Here is an 18,779-nt window from a genome sequence, read left to right as displayed (position 1 = left end):
CGAAAGCAATTGAATAATTGCATGTGCACCTAAATCAATTGTACAACTTGTTTGATTTTTCCACAATAAGGAAAAACTACCGAGCGGGAAAAAGCTACAAGGATGGGACGTGCTAGGGCACGTTGTTCTAGACCATCGTTGGGAACCTATGGAGAAATAAAAACGACCTGGTTTTTAATAACAAAGTGGAAAGAAACTAGCCCGGGGGTTCCAAAAAGCAAAAGAAAAGTCACAAAGAGAGAGTAGTAACTAAAGACATTGGATAAGGTGGAAAAGACCACCGGAAGGCATGTGGATTCTAAATACAGATAGAGCTTGGAGACCGTCCACCGGGCTAGCAATGGCAAGAGGGTTAATTCGAGACGAAAATGGCGATCGGCTAGGGCCAAGGAGGTTTCACGATGAAAATTGAAATAACATGTAGTGCGCTTGCGGAACTATGATGAGTTAGACAAGACCTGACCTTAACAAGGACCCTAGGAGCGATAAAACTTATCGTTCAAACAGACTTTCTTAGGCACATGACTTTACTTCTTGTTCGATCGAGTGTAGCCCGTGACACACGGATGTTGTGTCTTTTTATTTGGAATGGGTTCTTTTCGTGACTTTGTATTTGCTTTTAAAGCTTGATAAGAAATGATGTATGCTTGTGTTGAGTGGAATACTGCGACAGTATAAAATTATGAGTAGAGCTTGAGAACTCTGATTTATGTTTATTTTGCTTGGTTTACCATTTAAAATTATCTTTGTAAAATATATATATATATATATATATATATATATATATATATATATATATATATTATAAATTATGAATAATTTAAAAAATATGTTTATGAATAAATTATAAAGTATTTTATAGCTTCCAACAAAAAGAATTAATGAAAGTGGAATAAAGAATGGAGGGATTATGAATATAACAATCTAGAAAGCAAGTATTCTTATCAAATGGACTCCTTATTAGGAGTGAGTAAAACTAAACTTGACTCAAAAAATTGATCTTTTCAACTCGATTTGACTCGTTGAATGCTAACCCCTACTTCCGATAATGGTTGGTTTATTTGGACATGTATAAGCTGATAGTTTTCAGAAGAAATGTAGCCCATTCATTGGCTTTATTTGGTATTATGCAGTGAAATGGAAAAATTAAACTGACCCCGAATCTCTAGACCACTTGCGTAGCAGTGAAAGTGGATTATATGTTACAGTACAATAATCAAACTCAAGGGCAGTGTCAAACTTTGGAACTATCATACAAGATAATATGATTGACTTACATCATCTCACAGTAGAAGCATGCTTGGCTTCAATGTCTTTGAGTCTGAGGGTCACCGCTCGTTTATGAGCATCCAGCCCTTCGACTTCTGCCATGGTGGCCACGTATGGTCCCAGGTTTCTTAGGCCTTCCTCTGTCAGAGATTGAATGGTCATGTACTTAAGGAATGAGTCGAGCGACACCCCACCGTACATCCTTGCATAGCCATATGTTGGAAGAACATGGTTGGTCCCGCTTGCATAGTCTCCCACACTCTCTGGCGTCCACGGCCCTAGGAACACCGAACCTGCAGGAACAGTGCCAAAGAGATTTAACAATTGCAGAAGAAAACTTGTCATGTAGGCTTACATTACTCATCGACCAACAAATGTAACTAAATTAGTAGCAGGCCTAACTAATGTAACTTGTCATGTATGTTTATTGGTCAATTTTAACAATGTGTATTATTTAGCTAAAGATGATGGTAGGGAGTTATAACGCATGCAGACCCAGATCAAAGCACGAGAGTGTTGGTATTTTACATTAAGAATCGCTATCATCAGCTTTCAGAAAAATCTAAATAACATTCCTGATTAAAGCATGAGAATACATATATGTATTGAATGTTACCTACTTGGATCTTAAACCAATTAAACAAAGACTGTATAAACCAGCAAGTAGGAAAATTTTAAAGACGCAAATGCGAAACCAGGTGGACTTGTATGTAAAACAAGTTCAAATGTCTGACCAAAATAATGTTATAGTGACATGGGAAGTTAGATATGCAATCACAATGGCTATTATGACAATAATAAAAATAGTATTATAAAGTAATAAAAACAAAATAAAAAATACCTGCGTTCTCAACAAAACCCTCCCATTTTTCTGCATCCTTCACGTTCATGATAAGGTGCTCGGGTGCATAGAGATTTGAGAAGGAGATTGCCTAGAAAGAAGATGATCATGAGAAATCCCAGAAAGTGGAATACAAGATATTTTATATGCTTGAATTGTATTATTGCAAGAACAAAATAAGAAAAAAAACCCAAAATAAGAAATAAACCATAACTTTTATACTTTTTGAGTGAAGGCAGGGGTAAACATGAGCCCAGTTTTGATGTAATAAAAGCGTGTGCTTACAAACATGATAAAGTTTTACCATCTTAAGTAATTTTATGCAAGTTGGGCTCAAAATAGATGAACACCAAGACAGAGAAATGAGAACTAACCTCAACCACATCTCGAGCAAAAACAGTGAAACTATGGCCTAGTGCTTTAGAAGCAAAATCTCCCCTTGGAAGGCTTTGGCACTGTTTACTAATTTCCTCCTCAATAGCTTTAAGATCTACACCCTCACCAGCTATTACAAGAACAACTTGACTATCAGGGCCATGCTCAGCCTGAAAATAGCAGTTGTTGTCACTACATCATGTCCAATAGAAGCAATTTTTTTTACGTTGTGTGTACAAATTAAGGTAAACTGGATCTGGTGTTGCAGAAAGGAAACCAACCATGTTCCATTCTCCTAATCCTACCTAAAATCTGATGGTTGTAAAATAAAAATCCCAAGTTTAAAATGTGAAACATCCCTTGAGGCCATAAAAGCAACAAATTAATTATAAAGACCATCCTTTACTAATCAATCAGTACATAATCTTTTCTAACAACAATGGAAGAAAAAGAGGCATCTAACCCGGGTATCACAAGATGAGGGATTGAATAATCTACTTTGCAAGTTTTGGTTTCACAAATAATCATCCACTTCAAAATGAAATTTAGGAAAGAAAAAGGACTACATCTAAAACAGTCACATTTGACTTGGAAGATCATAGAAAATTACATCATAGGCAAAAAGTCTACGAAAACTTAAAAAAGTCATTATGTTGCTCTGACGCTTCATTTTTTCCTAAAGTACTTAGTCAAAGAAGGTTATGGGGCTTAACTCTCCAAATATAAGGGAAAAACTTAAAAAAGGTTTGACACAAATGGAGAAAGATTCTCATGTGCAACACTCTCCTAAGTCCAAGCAGCAAAGACCATAAATGATCTTGCCATAAAATAGTTAATTATCTACTAGTCAGTAATATTTAGTTTCCAGATTAAAGGTTTCCGATCTCTGGCCACTTCGGCCCAATATACTCTTCTGGTTAAATAAGCTTAACCACAGTTCATATAAATAACTATTATCTCCCAAACATGGAGACAAAAAAGAGTTCTTTGCTATAGATAGTGATTTACAAGCCAAAAATTGTATATTAATAGCAATAACAAGACTTGAGATCATAAATGCACACAATGGACTTTAACTTGTGAGGTTCTAGAATCTTGATTTACACAAAGAAATACTAGTTGATGATAAAAGCCAAAAGGAAATACCATTACAGATATAAGTCTATAAAGTCATCCTGATGGACTATTTCATGAAGCAACAGATAACTTGAGATTGTCTCACCAATACAGTAACAAACATCGCAACACTTTAAGATTTAAGTAAAATAGTGGTTAATAAGAACTAAAAAGCATGAGAAAACCTGGATAGCAAATCTGCAGCTATATGTACAGGATTGGCATGCTCATCGGCAATAACCAAAACTTCTGAAGGGCCAGCTGGCATGTCAATTGAAATCATAGCCTCACTATTCTGTGAGGGAATAGGAATCAAAGGTAGAATCAGATCGAGAAGTAGAACATGTGTTTCGACAGCTTTCTTATATCGGATCAAAGAATTCTGCAAGCAAGCAAATTGAACTTACTTGGAGTGTCATTTTGGCAGCTGTTACATACTGATTTCCAGGTCCAAAAATTTTCTCAACCTGCAATAAAGGCAAATCCTTAACAACAATAAAAAGCTGAAAAAGTGTGGTCAAGATAAATCGATAGTCATCTTCCTCCCTAAAATATATACTATCTTGACTGAATTTTCATGCCTTCAACAACTAATCAAATTCAAAGTCTAGAACAACTAAGCAACAGTTGAGGAATTACTTTGACATAGGGTATAATAGACTCCTCTTAGTTTAGTATACATGCTCAAATGAAACAAAGTGAACCCTAAACATGTTGCATAGCTTTCTGATCGTTTACAACTTATCAAGTAGCTTTCAGATCATTATTACAATTTTCTAAAGATATAGCATTTCAGCATAAATAAAAATCAATATTTTCCATGCTACTTATCTTATTTACAACAGCATGTTATTATCCACACACAAGCACCTAAAGAAAGTTATGGAAAGGAAAACGACAGTGGAGGACAAGTCCTGCTGAAGATTTTCATTTTTTACAATTAATTAAATTACACTATTTAAAAATAACTGAAGATTTCTTGTCAGTTCCCCAGCCACTTGACATGACATAAATATGTAAAACACAATTTCAGCAAGGAGAAACCCAAGTATAAAATTCAGATTAAAGATATCTTAATAAGAGCATATAAAAGAATCTGATTAATCAGTTAAGCTCAAAAGAAAAGATGATTAGTTTCTGATTAAATTGCTGAAAGCAAAACTATGCTGCCTGGACTCTTCAGTTTCATTAAGTATCCATGTCTGACACTTGGATTTGGGGATGTGACCCCTAAGGATCCTCCAAATACATAGAAAAAAATTAGAAAAATCTAGCCAGACTCATGTCGGATGCATACCCGGGTCCAACACTTACACCAAAGTACAGGTAACATAGCAGTAAACACATGAAAAATCATTACTCGTGTGTCTTCAAAAAATTGCCATAAATATCTATTGGTACTAAAACTCAATAACTGAGAAAAACTTGACGCAGAATCCTTACCTTTGGGCAAGATTCTGTGCCCCAGGCCATGGCAGAAATAGCCTGTAAAATTCAGTTTAAATTAAAAAGAAAAAAAAACAATGAAGAGTTGAGATCTAATAGGAATGTAAAATGGTTCAAATGCTGATTTTTTTTATCATATATTCAATGTTCTCACACCTGAGCTCCACCGGCTTTAAGAATGTGAGTCACACCGGCCTTCTTGGCACAGTACAATACTTCCTGTGGCAAAATACTGATCAGCTTTCTCTCATTATTTGTTTATTCAAGAAAAAAGAAAAGCAAATACCTTACATATGCTGCCATCTTGGCCTGGGGGAGTTGCAAGAACAACAGTTTTGCATCCAGCAATCTGTGCAGGCTGGAGCAAGGAATAAGCCAAATGTCAAATCAAGCTAATCTTGATTTACTGTTAAAAAGAAATAAAACTAGAGATAAAACTAATGTAATTAATTTAATAAACTTACAACAGCAAGCATTAGAGCAGTTGAAGGCAAAACAGCAGTTCCTCCTGGTACATAAAGACCAACGGAACCAATACTCCTAGCAACCCTTTTGCATCTAACACCCTATCAGAGTACTAAGATGTTCATTATGTTAACAATATACGGAAGTATGCAACAACAAAACAGTAATATTAACTTACTTTCATATTCTCAACACTTCTCTCTGCTGACTTTTGGGCAAGATGAAATGCATATATATTGTCATGTGCCACATCAAATGCCTCTTTAATAGTTGGGTCAAGCTGAGACATGGAAGCATAGCAAGAAAAGCAATGGGCACAACAAGCTCAACAAACAAGCTATAGGTTTAATGAGATTTCAAGGAGAATAAATGTTAAAAAAAAAACGTACCTCAGGATAGGGAAGCTCTGAGACATTCTCAACAATTTTCTGTAGTTTCACTTTATCGAACTTTTCAGTATAACTGCAAAAGAAATACACTTGCAAATGCATTAAAACACAAAATGCTTACAGGAAAATAAACGTATGTAAAGATTGAAAGTAACACCTACACTCTAACTGCAGCGTCACCTCTGCTGCGGACATCATCGACTATTGGTTGGACCTAAGAAGCATACCACCATATATGAAAATTTACAACCAGCAGGAACTGAACAAAGATAATGCATAAGAAATAAGGAAAAGATGAGATAGACCCACTATGCCGAATATGGAAGAAAAATCTATGCGAGGACGAGCCTTCAAGCTTTCTACCTCAGCCTTGCTAAGTTCTGACAACTTATAAGACTTCATTGCACACCTTATCCTCTTACAAGACAATCCTGTAACAGTGAAAGATAGAAAAAGAGACATGTTTCTCGTAGTTTAATAAACTGGGTGAATGTATTGGTGAACAGGTAACCTGCTTTATCAAGCACAAAGCAAAACAAATTTACGGAAAAATGAAATTCAAATCCCGGTTTTGAGCGTGGAAGTCATGCAACAAAATATTGAGCCAAATGGATGAACAAACAAGTAGTCTCATTTTATAGCAAATGAGATTCAAACCCAGGTTTTGAGCAATGGATTCATACAACTAATGAACCAAATGCTTGGCTGAAATGAACAAACCAGAGAATTGGAAAATCAAGGATGTATAATCATTAAAGGGAACGGGAATACAAACAGCAATCATTTTCATATAGCAATTAAGAAATTCGAAAAAGGAAGTACCTGAACGAAAAGAAAGTGATGAAAGGCGGATGAAATTAGGTGCAGTGAAGGAAGAGGAATGGGGAGAGCGAAATGGTTTAATAGGAAGATAAGTGGCTGGGTTAAATCGTAGTAGCTGAGAATCCATAACCAACTAATTTCAACTCCTAATGAATCTATCAATATCAACTGATAATTATTGTTGTATATAAACAAATACTTTAAGAGTTTAGTTATTTAAAGAGATTATGCGGAGGTGGATGACAGATGACGGCAGCGACACGACGGTCACACCGCGGGGAGCAGAGAGACCAGAGAGAGTTGCGTTTGCCGTTGAGAGATGGGAACAACACAAGTGACTCAGCCCTAGTTGTTGGGCTTGGGCAAACTGAAACTACTTTTTTAATGGATAAATTATTATTTTTAGTGAAATTCAGTTCGTTCTTTTCAAAAAAAAAAAAAAGGAGAATATAAGGGGGTGTTAAAATAAAAGCATAATGCCAAAAATAGCCCCCAATATTTATCGAAATAGTCATTTTGCCCCCTATTTTTTGGGAGTATTTTGGCTCTAACGTTTCACTTTGGGGCAAAAAACTCCCTTTATAAGTGAAAATTATTAGGTAACACACGATTAGCGCTCTAAGATAGACCCATTTTTAATCTAAAATTAAACGTTAAGGGCAAAAATTGTCACAAAAAAATAATAGACAAAATGATTATTCTATCAAATATTAATGGACTTTTTACATTATGTCTAAAATAAAGAGTAAACTAGGATCAACATGAAAATCAGAAAAATTGAAAAATTGATTTAAACTATATTATGTGATTTATTTTATAATTTGGTTTCATTTCAATTTTTACATATAAAAATCGTTTATTCCAAATCAAACTGAATAAAAAAATTAATGTTCCAAAACCAATCCATTATGAGTTTATTATATGATAAATTTAAATAAATAAACTCTATTTAAATTTGAAGTTTTTTTTTTTTGATGTTGAGTTTAAAAAAATGGTGAATAGTTAAAAACCACAAGATCAAACCGAACAAACCACAAAACCAATTTCACATTTGAGATCGTAGCTCCCAATACACGTATACATGGCCTCATAGGGTTGGTATAAGTCTGAAACATCTCTCGGACATCAAATATACACATGGTTTCACACAGTTCATTTTAATCACAATGACAACTACAAAACTTATCAATCTTATCATTACACAAATTACCATCATTTGAGGCTCTAAATGAACCACTAAAGCACATAGAGATCGCCTACAAGATGATGACAGAAAACACATAAAAGCACACAAAAAAGTTACACCCGCCTTAACCTAAGTAGCTCAATTATTTATTTCGAGAAAATTTAACTTTTCTTTTTGAAGTGCTAGTTTTTACCAACCCTCTCGACTCTAAAAATGTAAAAGAACACTCAATTAACACAAATCTAACATCACATAAAATCAATTTAAATAAAACCCTTTAATTTTATCATGAACCTTAACTCGGATCCCATTTAGGGTTCATAATCAACCTACCCAGAACTTGAAATTAACACTAATAAGGGAAGATAATAGAACAAGAGTTTCACATGTTTTCAATTTTTAAAGAGGTTTTAAGGTTTAAAGCTCCAAACGACAAGAATGGTGATTTCTTGAGGTAGGAAACGAGTGAAATCGCTTCCAAGCCTTCCTGTGTACTCTTATAAAACCAGTTGAAGTTTCTTTAACTTTGGGTTTGCTTAATTTAAGCAAAAATTAAAGAAAATTAACGAAATAACCTAATTAGACTAAAATGAATGAAATGACAAGTTAGCACTTTATTCATAAAATTTAAAATGTATAATTCTGACTTAAGCCATCAATCTCTCCACTACTTACACTTTATCATGATCTAATTAATCATTAGTCAATTTAACTTTTCTCTTATTGGCGCTTAAGCTTCACCTTTTTATTAAAATTTTCAAATTCTTCCTTTCTCCACTTTACTCACTAAACCTTTACCCAAAATCAATTATTCTTCATTCCAACACATAAAATAAAATTAACCGGATCCCCAAAATATAAGCTACTAAAATAAACATGTTAGAAGACAAATTTTCGACCATCGGACATCGAAAAAGTTCTAAATCTATATGTCTATTAAAATAAATCTATAACGAGGAAGTGATATACAAATACAATGTTGTGATTAGGGCTATAAACGAACCGAGTCGATTTCGAGTATTATTGAGTTCAACTCAACTCGAAAACTTTAAAATGGAGCCTAAAACTTTCAAGCTCGAATCGAACTTGAAACCATGAATTGAAGTTCGAAAAGGCTTAAAATAAAAAAATCTTAAACTTAACTCGGTTGAAGCTCAAACTCGAATTTAAACATGAAACTTAAGTACATAAAAATCTTATAATGCATTTTTTTTTTAAAAAAAATCATCACATAAACATTAATATTATTAATTTTTTAATTTTTTTAAAAATTATATTATTTTTTTCGAGTCGAATATCAAGTAACTCGTTTCGGCTCATTAAGAACTCGAATCGAGTATTTATCAAACTTTGACTGAATCAAACTCGAATAATTCACGATATGACTTGTCTCATCTATGGCCCTAATTGTGATGAATTTATGTTTAGAAGATCAATGCATGTTTCCTTAATGTTGTTTCTAATTTCTTTTAAGAAATATGGTACGAGAGTAATATATTATGTATGATTTTACCTTACTAAACTCGAAGCTTGGTGTGTGTTATCATACGCATGTTACTAAAGTAGATTAATCTTGATCGAGGAACTGTGTTAGATAAGGAGTCATTAATTTTTATGTAATTATAATGACAACGATGGGGAAAAAACAATCAAAACAAAATAATTTTTTTTTAAAAAGTAAAATTATTCTCGAAGTCCTTATATTCTTTATGTATTTTATTTTATTTTGTTTATTTTTAGTTTCGTAAGTTTAGGGGTTAAAATTTTAGATTTAAATTTTTTAATCAAACTGTTAATACAGTACTATTAAATTTATTTATGTTATATTTGAAATTAAAAATATATTAGCCTAACACACATGTAACAAAAAACATAAGCAAGATCAGTATTCAGTACAGAAAATACATCAAACGGTTCAATCACATTTGCACATGATGTAGATTTTCTTATTATAAAGGTCCTTCTCAGTTTTTGTTTCCCTGTCAGGTTGCAACCAAATCCGAACGCATCATTGAAGATTGTTGGATAATATGTTGGATTAACCTTGTCATGCTAAGATAAGAAGATCCCCCCACTTCAACAGCTTTGTGTGCCTTTTCTCCCAACTCTTTTGCTCGTTTTCTTCTCTCCATTCCTTCATTTCCATCATCCATCAATCGGTCAATTGCGTTTCGAACATGTTCTTTCTTCAACCTGAACCCAGATTCCTCTTCTCCCCAGGTCGTAGGCATATCGGCCCCGACACTCACTCCGATGTTCAGCATTTGTACGACAAGTTTCTCGTTGGTAAACTGGTCTGCAAAGAGTGGCAGCGTTAACAGTGGGACGCCAGAAGAAATGCCTTCGATCGTTGAATTCCAACCACAATGTGTTAGGAACCCTCCTACAGCTGGGTGTGACAAAATGAGTACTTGTGGTGCCCATCCCATTACCACAAGCCCTCTTCCTTTGGTTCTTTCCTCGAATCCATCCTCCTTTATCCACTTTGCCACTTGGTTCGATGCTTCATTATTTCCTTTTAGGACCCAAATGAATGGTTTATTCGATGCCTCTAAGCCTAAACCCAACTCCTTAAGTTCCGGGTACTTGAGCGTGTTGGTGCTTCCAAGGCAAGCATAAATCACAGATTTGGGTTCTTGAGAATCAAGCCACTTCAAACATTGTTGTTCATCGATCGAAGCTTTGTTACCTCTTCCAGCCTTGTCTAACTCGTTTTTGTGGATCAGAGAAACTGGACCGATGCACCAAGTACTCATTACCTTTGCGTACTCTTTGACATACGACGGCTCGAGCTCTTTGAAACTATTTACGACAACCCCATACGATGCCTCGTGTGCTTCGTCCATAGGAACAAAAATATCCTTCCACGATTTGACGAGATTGAGCGGTAACTGAGATCGAGTCAATTCGACCTTTTCCGTCAAGCTTGGCACCGTGAAACATTCGTGATCGGATGTTATGTTGTCAAGAATGTTGGAGGACTTTATGTTGTAAATACAGAGAAAACAGAAGCAACAAGTTCCATGGAACGATAACCTTGGAATCTGAAACTTGGTAGCAACTTTGAGGGTATAGTACAGACATATGTCCGAAATGATGCAATTGGGGCGTGGCGTTAGCTTCTCCAATACTTTCTCCACCTCCAAGTCCACACTGTTTGCCGCATTCGTGAATTTAGACATGTCCTCTATTGTATGTATCATGTCTACATGCTCGACTCCGTCTGCCAGTCCAAATTCTTTGCCGGGGAATCGGAGCTGCACTAGACGGATCGGGTGGCCTAATTCGGCGGCTCGAGCGATTGTTTTGTGGACTCTGCTTTGCATTATGAGGTGTTGTAATTACGGTGACGATCACGTCACGTTGTGCTAACATTCGAGCGATGTCGACCATGGGGATCAAGTGGCCTTGGGCCATGAAAGGGAACAACACAAAGTGAGGCTGGTCGGATGGGAAAGCCATAGTAGAAAGAAGGAAGAGTGGAAGTGAATTGTGAGGGTGCTGATGCAAGACCATTCATAAATACGCTTACATTAGCCATTCATTTGAAAGGCGTGGTCCACTTGAGTGGAATCTTTTTTGTGTACCTCAAGTCTCGGAGTCCAAGCCACAATATTTGATCAAAGACTCCAATATAATATTTTCAATTATTGATAGTACTTGGAGTCCAAGTCTTGGAAAGGTATCTACACTTTTAATTTTAAGCCTTAATATAAAAAATCTTCAAATTATACATCTATGATAAAGAAAACATAAAAGGTAAAAATAATATGGTGCTATGGTAAAAATTAAAAAAAAATCTATTTTATTTTGAATATTTATTATGTATGCGTTTGATTTAAATTATATTTTTTATATCTATTTTATTTCATTTATTTTTAGAATTAATTTTCATAAAATATTTTCTTTTGTTATAATTTTGTGTTTTCTGTTAATTTTTTTAAATAATTTGATATGATATTTTATTGTATAACTCATACATGCAACATGAATAAAATTTAAAAAAATAGCAATTAACACATACTTACACCGGTATAAGTATGTACATCTCTAAATATCTTGCTATCATATCTTTAGTGTATTATTAACTGACAAAGAAATTAGGTGAACGAAGTTTTTTCTCATTTGTAAGTTGTTTATCCCTTTTTCTTTTTGTATTTGTTGATCGACGATGACATTAACTTTAATGTTGGTTGCCGACCGTTCGTATTCTTTATTGTCATTTTATTTTCTTGTTTTACATCTTTATTATCTTTTGTATTTTTATTTTCAATAAGTATGTTTGTATGACACGTTTTCATATGTCTTTATGACACATTTTTTTCTACCTTTTTGGCATATTTTTCGGTCGTTTGACCGTTGTTTCCACTTATATTTTTCTAATGGTTGATTTGACATCGCCACAATTGATCAAAATGGCGCTTATATGTTATATTGTTGATTTTCCCTGCTTTTGACCCTCGAATTGGATTTAGATACTTGATATGCGTTTGTGGATAGATTTTCACGTCACTCAAATCTGATTTGTGATTTGTCAGTGGTCTTTCAGTAGTTTGATCTCCTTTTGTGGTTCGTTTGTCAAAGAGATAAGATCTGTTTTGTATCTATCTTTGTTCGAGTTTTTTTGTTAGATTTTAATCTTTTCTTGTATGGTCCTTATGCGATATTAAGTTGTTAGTTTTGTTTAAATGATTATAGGAAATTGTCCTAATTATGTGTTTAATTTATGATTATGATTGTAACTCTTTATTTAATTAAGAATAATTCTTATTTTGAATAAGATTAGTGATTTCTATAAAAAAAAATATTGGTGTAAGTATGTTTATGTATTTTTAAAAAGTAAAAAATAATAAAATATATATTAAATTATTTGTGTATAAATATATATAAATTAAAATTTATATTTTCTATGAACTATCATGTAAATATTTTAACTTTAATGCTGAGAATTCAACTTGTTAAAAAAATATTTCAAGGACAATTTGGTAAAAACACATATTTTCTTATATTATATTTCTTCAACCAAACATTGTAATCTTACATTATTGTCAAACAATCCAAATAAAGTAATACAACATTCTTAATAATATTAGGACATGTAACTTTTCGATAATCTTATTTATAAGGTAATTTTATATTTCGTGAACCAAACGATTTCTGAGAGAATATTTTTAACCAAATGTGGATATGTGATATGAAAAAGTTTACTTCCTTATTAATGATCATTTTCTTGATCCAAACACCCCTAAGGTAATGGTGCATTTAAGTTTTTTTTAATAAAAAATAAAAACATACTTTTAATATATTTATGAAATTAAAATTTAGAATAAATTTTAGCTTTTGGTACCAATACTCTATAGATATGTACTTATACTTTAGTCCCATTGAAAGTCGTGGTCCACGTGTGGAATCTTTTCCCCTTATTTTTTGTGCTTCTCAAATCAACCACGTAAGCCACAATATCTTCAACGGCTCCACTATAATATTTTTCAATTATTGATATTACTTGGAGTCCAAGTATTGGATAGCTATCTACACTTTTATATTTTGAGGATAAAATATATAAATGATTCTTTAATTATATAATATTATTTAATTGACTCATTCAATTATTATTATTTTTATCAACATTCAACTATTAAAAGTTATTGTTTTGTTTAGCCATTCAATTATTATAATTTTTTATCAACATTCAACTATTTTTTATTAACATTCAAATATTAAAAATTATAAAATGATTTTCTGATTATAAAAAGTTACTTTATCGAGTCCCTTAATTATAAGAAGTTGCTTTGTTAAAAATATAATGATCGTCTAAGCTAGATATTAACATACTGACTGAGATATGATAAAATCTAATCTCATAATCTCAAACAACTATCATATATCGATCAACATGTTAACATATAACTTAGACGACCGTTAATTTTTTAACGGAAAAAATGACTTCGGAATATAATAAATAATCGATTAACCATTTTGTAACTTTTAATAGTAAAAAAACTCAACACAACAATATCATGTAGTGGGAGAACCATTTGTATGTTCATTAAAAAAGATAGGAAAGTCTTCATTTATTCTCTCTTTAAGTTATAAATTCGAGCAACTATATCTATTGGATATGTACATTATCAGTTATTGAGAAAAATTATGAACAAATACTACTTTGTAATCGTCTCAGACTATTTAATAAAAAATCCGATTGACATTGAACGACTTCAAACACAGAAATGCTCGTTCCATACAAATTTTGACATGTTACAAATGACAAACTTCAAACCAAAGATGAAATTCTGGGTTTATTCTCACTGTTCCTTACGAGCTTTAGATCTGGCAGGCTTTGCTGGTATTATATAACCAAGAAGAATCAATGTTATCGGTACAATGGTTCCACTATAATATACACTTCCGTACAAGGCAAGCGACTCACGCAAGTTCAATACCTGTACGATACAAACGTAAACAAAAGAGCGTATCAAATACTATACAATTATGTGTACAAGGAGATATCTATTATGTTCATTAGTTTGTATGATAATCTTATGATACATGAACCGACATATAATCCATGTACAACATGATATACAGACGAACAATATACATATTACACAATTTCTGAAAATAAAAATACAACAAAGCATGCCAATAAATATATTGGTTTTAGTATAAAAATATTCAATATAAATATAAATATAAATAATTCACCTACTCAATTATCGACTTCCAACAAAGCATTCCAGGATTTATTCTTTTCTTCCAGATTTACTATCAAATAAATGAGTCAAGGCTATGATCCCATGGCTCAAACCTTACTCTTCTCCTAACATGATTTTGCCTAAAAATGCAAAGCACAACCACCTCTCTCGGAACGTTCTTCCGCAAAGAAAATCCGGGTCCTAGCAACTAAAAGAAAGTTCAATCTTTCGCTGCTTCTCTTCATTCAAAAGCACCCCAAAGTAAATCTCTTCTCCTTTTCGGTCATTGCAATCTTCATTCTCTAAGAAAGTATTTTAAATTATTTTTCTTTTCCATTTGTTTAGGATTTTGAGTATTTAGTTTCGCCGTAAATCAAATCCTCCAAGTCAATGGCTGATAGTCAAATACCTCGAGATTCCTTTTCCCACAACTTCCAAGTAATCCCTTCATCTCTTAATAACTTTATTAATGAACTATTTTCCCCCCTTTTCCCTTTGAATAAGAGAAGATTATATGTTTTTCAACACCTAGACCCTTGGAAGAGTTTAGCTTTGAGCATGCCTTGAATAAGTAATCCCTTCATCAGTTCATCTCTTAATAACTTTATTAATGAACTATTTTCTTTCCCTTTTTTTCCTTTGAATGAGAGAAGCTTATATGTTTGTCAACACCTAGACCCTTGGGAAAGTTTAGCTTTGAGCATGCCTTGACATAGCTTGGCTTAGGTGAAACACATCTCGGAATCAAAGTTTTAACCACCACTATGCCCAAACATCTTCCTTTCTTACTCTAACCAGTGTCCTTTTCATGCATGTTGGACCATTTCCAATTTGGTTATTTATTTCTACAAAGTCCTGTACTAATACATCATATCGACATTGTTTCCATGTGGGACACCATTATGAAAACAGTAATAAGAGGTTTCTCATGTCCATGTTTCATAGATGATACACAGAGGGTGACTTGATTGGATGCATATGGTACCCAAATATTATACGATTTCTACCTAATCTCACGTAAATGATACTTTGAGAGAAAGAACTAACCAGAAAACCGACTGCCGAATAGTTCAGAACCAGCAGTGTGTAAGCAAAGTTGATGAAGACTAGTACTTTCTTCACTAGACCCATATTTGTAGGAATTGCTTGTTCCCATCGGTAAATAACTGATCAGAAAGGAAGTGGGAGCTAAATAATAATAATAATAATAAACAGATCCCATAAACAATAAAGATGCCTATATTTGTACCTCTTGAACCAGCAATCATCAAAGCTGACTGAACAAAGAACAGCATGTACCCAGGATATAGTCCCTATTTACAAGTGAGAAAAAAAGGGCAAGAACTAATGAGAGAAGTGCCATGGAAAATCAGAGCAAAATATATCTGTCATATTCTTTTAGGATTGTTTTGTACAAAAAAACAAAGGAGAGAGTATTGTGAACATAAATGTTTTCAGCAAAGCAGAACGACTCACATGCCAAACAGCACTGATGGTCTGGGTGGCCAGCAATTGGAAGAAACCAGGTTTCTTCCCCTTTGTAATAAGTCTCTCATAAACATCTGCACCAACACAATTTAGGTTAAAAAATTTCACTCATCTTATGACTTCAGCCTGCATTTACCTCAATGTTGTCCTGATAGATGGTTGATGTTAACAAAAGTAAACATCGTCACTAGAAAAACTAAAAAGCAATGTCATATTTGTAATCCAATGTATGGTAACTTATTGAAGAACTGATTTTCGAAGGAAACTGACAAAAAGTAACAATTGGATCGTACCAAGCCATCAAGATTCCTCAACAAATAAATAAATGCGACCTTTAGTCCAGAGGATTGGAGAAACAAACATTGTTGAGTTTAGAAACCAATTCCAAAAGTTATGTAGATTTTAAGAAATATTTATACGCACACAAGCACAAATCATATTCAAGAAAATAACAAAAGCAGCATAAAGAAGAATAGTGGGTGGAAATGCTCACAGTGACGAAGCCAGGTGCTGACTTGTATGTTCCAGACAAGTGGTAACACCACTGAACTCTTTGCTAACTCAACCCCTAGGATGTCAACATTCTTTGCACGATCCCATTTTGGTTTTGGTGGAGAAAATTCCGTCCATCCACTGAAACCCAGGCCAGATATAATAATGGAAGCCTCTGAAATGGACCAGATAAAATAATACTTCCATCTCGCAGAAAAGCCAGACATATACTGGAAACTTAACCTCCTCCAGAATCCCCATTCTTGGTATATGGGTTCACTGAACCGTGACAAGGGATGATACGGAACAAGGTAAAGATAAACTGCCATGGATATAGCAGCTTGTAAAATTGCTCGTAGAGTTGCCCCATAAGGTGAAGGTGATGGTCCTTTATCTGAATGAGCCCAAATCTTCAGAGGGAAAAAGAGTGACAAGATTATCGAAGCTTCATACTGGTAACTTCAGAATAAAAAAGGCATGCAAATGCACAAACAAATTAATAGACCTACCCCCTTCCCTTCAGTCCACTCAAGGTAGTCCTTCATCTCAAAAACTGGACCAGCAAAGTGACTGCCACAGCAGAGGCAGTACCCGAAGTATTCAATTAATGAGGGCAACTTAATCAACCGATTTTTCTTCTGAGCCTCGCGTAAGTCTTCCTCTTTCAACAACCCATCATTGTAATTTATCGCACATGAAATGACTTTAAGTGTTAACACCATCAATGCTCCTACATATTAGAAGATAGTGCTCCAAAGTTAACCAACATCTACAAAGTACTACAGAAACATTCTTTAGAGGACTTGTGACAAAACTACAGAAAATCTGATAAAATCATTTAAAGGCCAATGTGGGAACATATTTGTAATTACAACCCATGAATAGGAATAAACAAGGGTTGACATTCATTAGAACTCAAGACTCAAGAGCAGCAATAATAAGATTTACCTAATTTATCCATTTTACCGAATAATCAGGGATAAACCAAGTGAGCAGCTACCCTCTTGAAAATTTCAAATTATCATATATTTTAGATTTTTTTCTTCTATTGATAATCTATTTCCGCCCCCTCTTAAAATTTTAGAAGTTCACCCCCTAGCATAGGATCCTACGTCCGTCCCTGCTAGTAATGGGATTTTAAAGAACAACTTCTTACACGTGAAAGGAGAAATTCCAAACATGCTTACCAGTAGCATCAATGCCTCCTTCCTTCCACGCATCCCCACTCATGTAATATACATGGCTAGAAACAAACACGAATAATTGACAATTATCAAAACAACAAAATAAGTGCTTAGAAATACTGAAACACCAAGCATGAATAGTCAATTTGACATGAAGCATGGCCAAAACATAACGTTTTTGGCAGACCAAGACTTCCAAATGGGCAATAGATTTCATCATTAATTAATAATATTAAATTTTAACAATCTTCCCATCCGATTAAACTCTCATCCATCATAAATTTTCTTATTCATGGGAGGAGAATGCATCCCAAAAATAGAAAGCCCTTCTAAAAACCTGTACAATTGGTCCTAAGAAAGTATCAGTTAGTATCCGAGACATGCATTGCTGTTTAACGAAAACTGAATCATAATTAAGTATGCAGGCTAACCCAAAATTGAATCTTTCTCACATTTCAGCTCAATAAGGTGAAGATGAGAATTTTCCTGGAAGACTTACCAGCCAATCAAATAACCGAAACTGGAGAAAAATGTGATAATCCCACACTTGGGGCGACAAAGAACCATGGCGACATAACCCACCAGTATGGGCACCAAGAAAAGCAGATTCGAAGAGACCCCAAACGACAAATAGGAAAGCAACACACCTGAAAAGGCTGAGTAAACGTGCTTAGGAAGTCTACCCGGAACAAATCGCCACAGGAAACTAACCGGAATCGTGGCCACGAAACACAAGAGGAACCGGAGCACGGCCACCGATACACCGATTGAAGCCGCCACAGTTTCCATGTCAAGCTCCATTTTTTTGGTTCCCTTTCAAATTAGATTGCAACGTTATAAAATGTGAAAAATATTGGGTAAATTACATGATCTGTATCTAAATTATTATTTTGTTCCCGGTATTAAAAAATTAACAAAACTATTAATGTGATATTTTATTATTTTTAATGATAATATGATATTATTTTATGATGACACTTCAATATCATATTTACGTTTTTAACAGTGAAG

The 18,779-nt window shown here is 33.9% G+C and overlaps 2 protein-coding genes and 1 pseudogene across 3 annotated transcripts; all 3 read right to left on the bottom strand.

Moving 5' to 3' along the window:
• Positions 1–1,073: 1,073 nt before the first annotated feature.
• On the bottom strand, positions 1,074–7,100 carry LOC120205388 (histidinol dehydrogenase, chloroplastic-like). Of its 2 annotated transcripts, XM_039205279.1 has the most exons (15): positions 6,724–7,100; positions 6,211–6,332; positions 6,063–6,115; positions 5,902–5,974; positions 5,691–5,792; positions 5,512–5,613; positions 5,334–5,405; positions 5,204–5,266; positions 5,045–5,086; positions 4,009–4,068; positions 3,789–3,896; positions 2,485–2,658; positions 2,111–2,201; positions 1,278–1,562; positions 1,074–1,174 (listed from the first exon to the last, which is right to left on the bottom strand). In XM_039205279.1, the coding sequence occupies exons 1-14, from the start codon at positions 6,848–6,850 to the stop codon at positions 1,279–1,281; spliced, it is 1,473 nt and encodes a 490-aa protein (XP_039061210.1). In that variant the 5' UTR covers positions 6,851–7,100; the 3' UTR covers positions 1,074–1,174; position 1,278. The 2 variants fall into 2 exon arrangements, with proteins under 2 accessions (XP_039061210.1, XP_039061209.1); XM_039205278.1 differs by having other exon boundaries at positions 1,101–1,562.
• A 2,776-nt stretch (positions 7,101–9,876) lies between these two features.
• LOC120205387 lies at positions 9,877–11,398 on the bottom strand (annotated as a pseudogene).
• A 2,762-nt stretch (positions 11,399–14,160) lies between these two features.
• LOC120205386 (lysophospholipid acyltransferase 1-like) lies at positions 14,161–18,574 on the bottom strand. The gene is made up of 8 exons (XM_039205277.1): positions 18,268–18,574; positions 17,772–17,827; positions 17,094–17,314; positions 16,586–16,994; positions 16,081–16,166; positions 15,854–15,917; positions 15,652–15,770; positions 14,161–14,352 (listed from the first exon to the last, which is right to left on the bottom strand). The coding sequence occupies exons 1-8, from the start codon at positions 18,567–18,569 to the stop codon at positions 14,215–14,217; spliced, it is 1,395 nt and encodes a 464-aa protein (XP_039061208.1). The 5' UTR covers positions 18,570–18,574; the 3' UTR covers positions 14,161–14,214.
• Between the last annotated feature and the right edge of the window lie 205 nt (positions 18,575–18,779).

This window comes from Hibiscus syriacus, unplaced genomic scaffold, assembly GCF_006381635.1.
Source record: "Hibiscus syriacus cultivar Baekdansim isolate YM2019G1 unplaced genomic scaffold, ASM638163v2 tig00012409_pilon, whole genome shotgun sequence".
Lineage (NCBI taxonomy): Eukaryota > Viridiplantae > Streptophyta > Magnoliopsida > Malvales > Malvaceae > Hibiscus > Hibiscus syriacus.
This window is presented reverse-complemented; position numbering and strand designations above follow the sequence as displayed.

Bases quoted from the DNA above. Each gene is read 5' to 3' on its own strand.
- LOC120205386 (XM_039205277.1), bottom strand. From the start codon at position 18,569: ATGGAGCTTGACATGGAAACTGTGGCGGCTTCAATCGGTGTATCGGTG. The intron at 17,828-18,267 runs GTAAGTCTTCCA...GTTTGTTTCTAG, and splicing joins TTCGGTTATTTGATTGGCTG to CCATGTATATTACATGAGTG. The intron at 16,995-17,093 runs GTAGGTCTATTA...TTCCCTCTGAAG, and splicing joins AGTGGACTGAAGGGAAGGGG to ATTTGGGCTCATTCAGATAA.
- LOC120205388 (XM_039205279.1), bottom strand. From the start codon at position 6,850: ATGGATTCTCAGCTACTACGATTTAACCCAGCCACTTATCTTCCTATT. The intron at 6,333-6,723 runs GTACTTCCTTTT...TCACTGTTACAG, and splicing joins ATCACTTTCTTTTCGTTCAG to GATTGTCTTGTAAGAGGATA. The intron at 2,659-3,788 runs AGGTTTTCTCAT...AACTGCTATTTT, and splicing joins TAGCTGCAGATTTGCTATCC to CAGGCTGAGCATGGCCCTGA.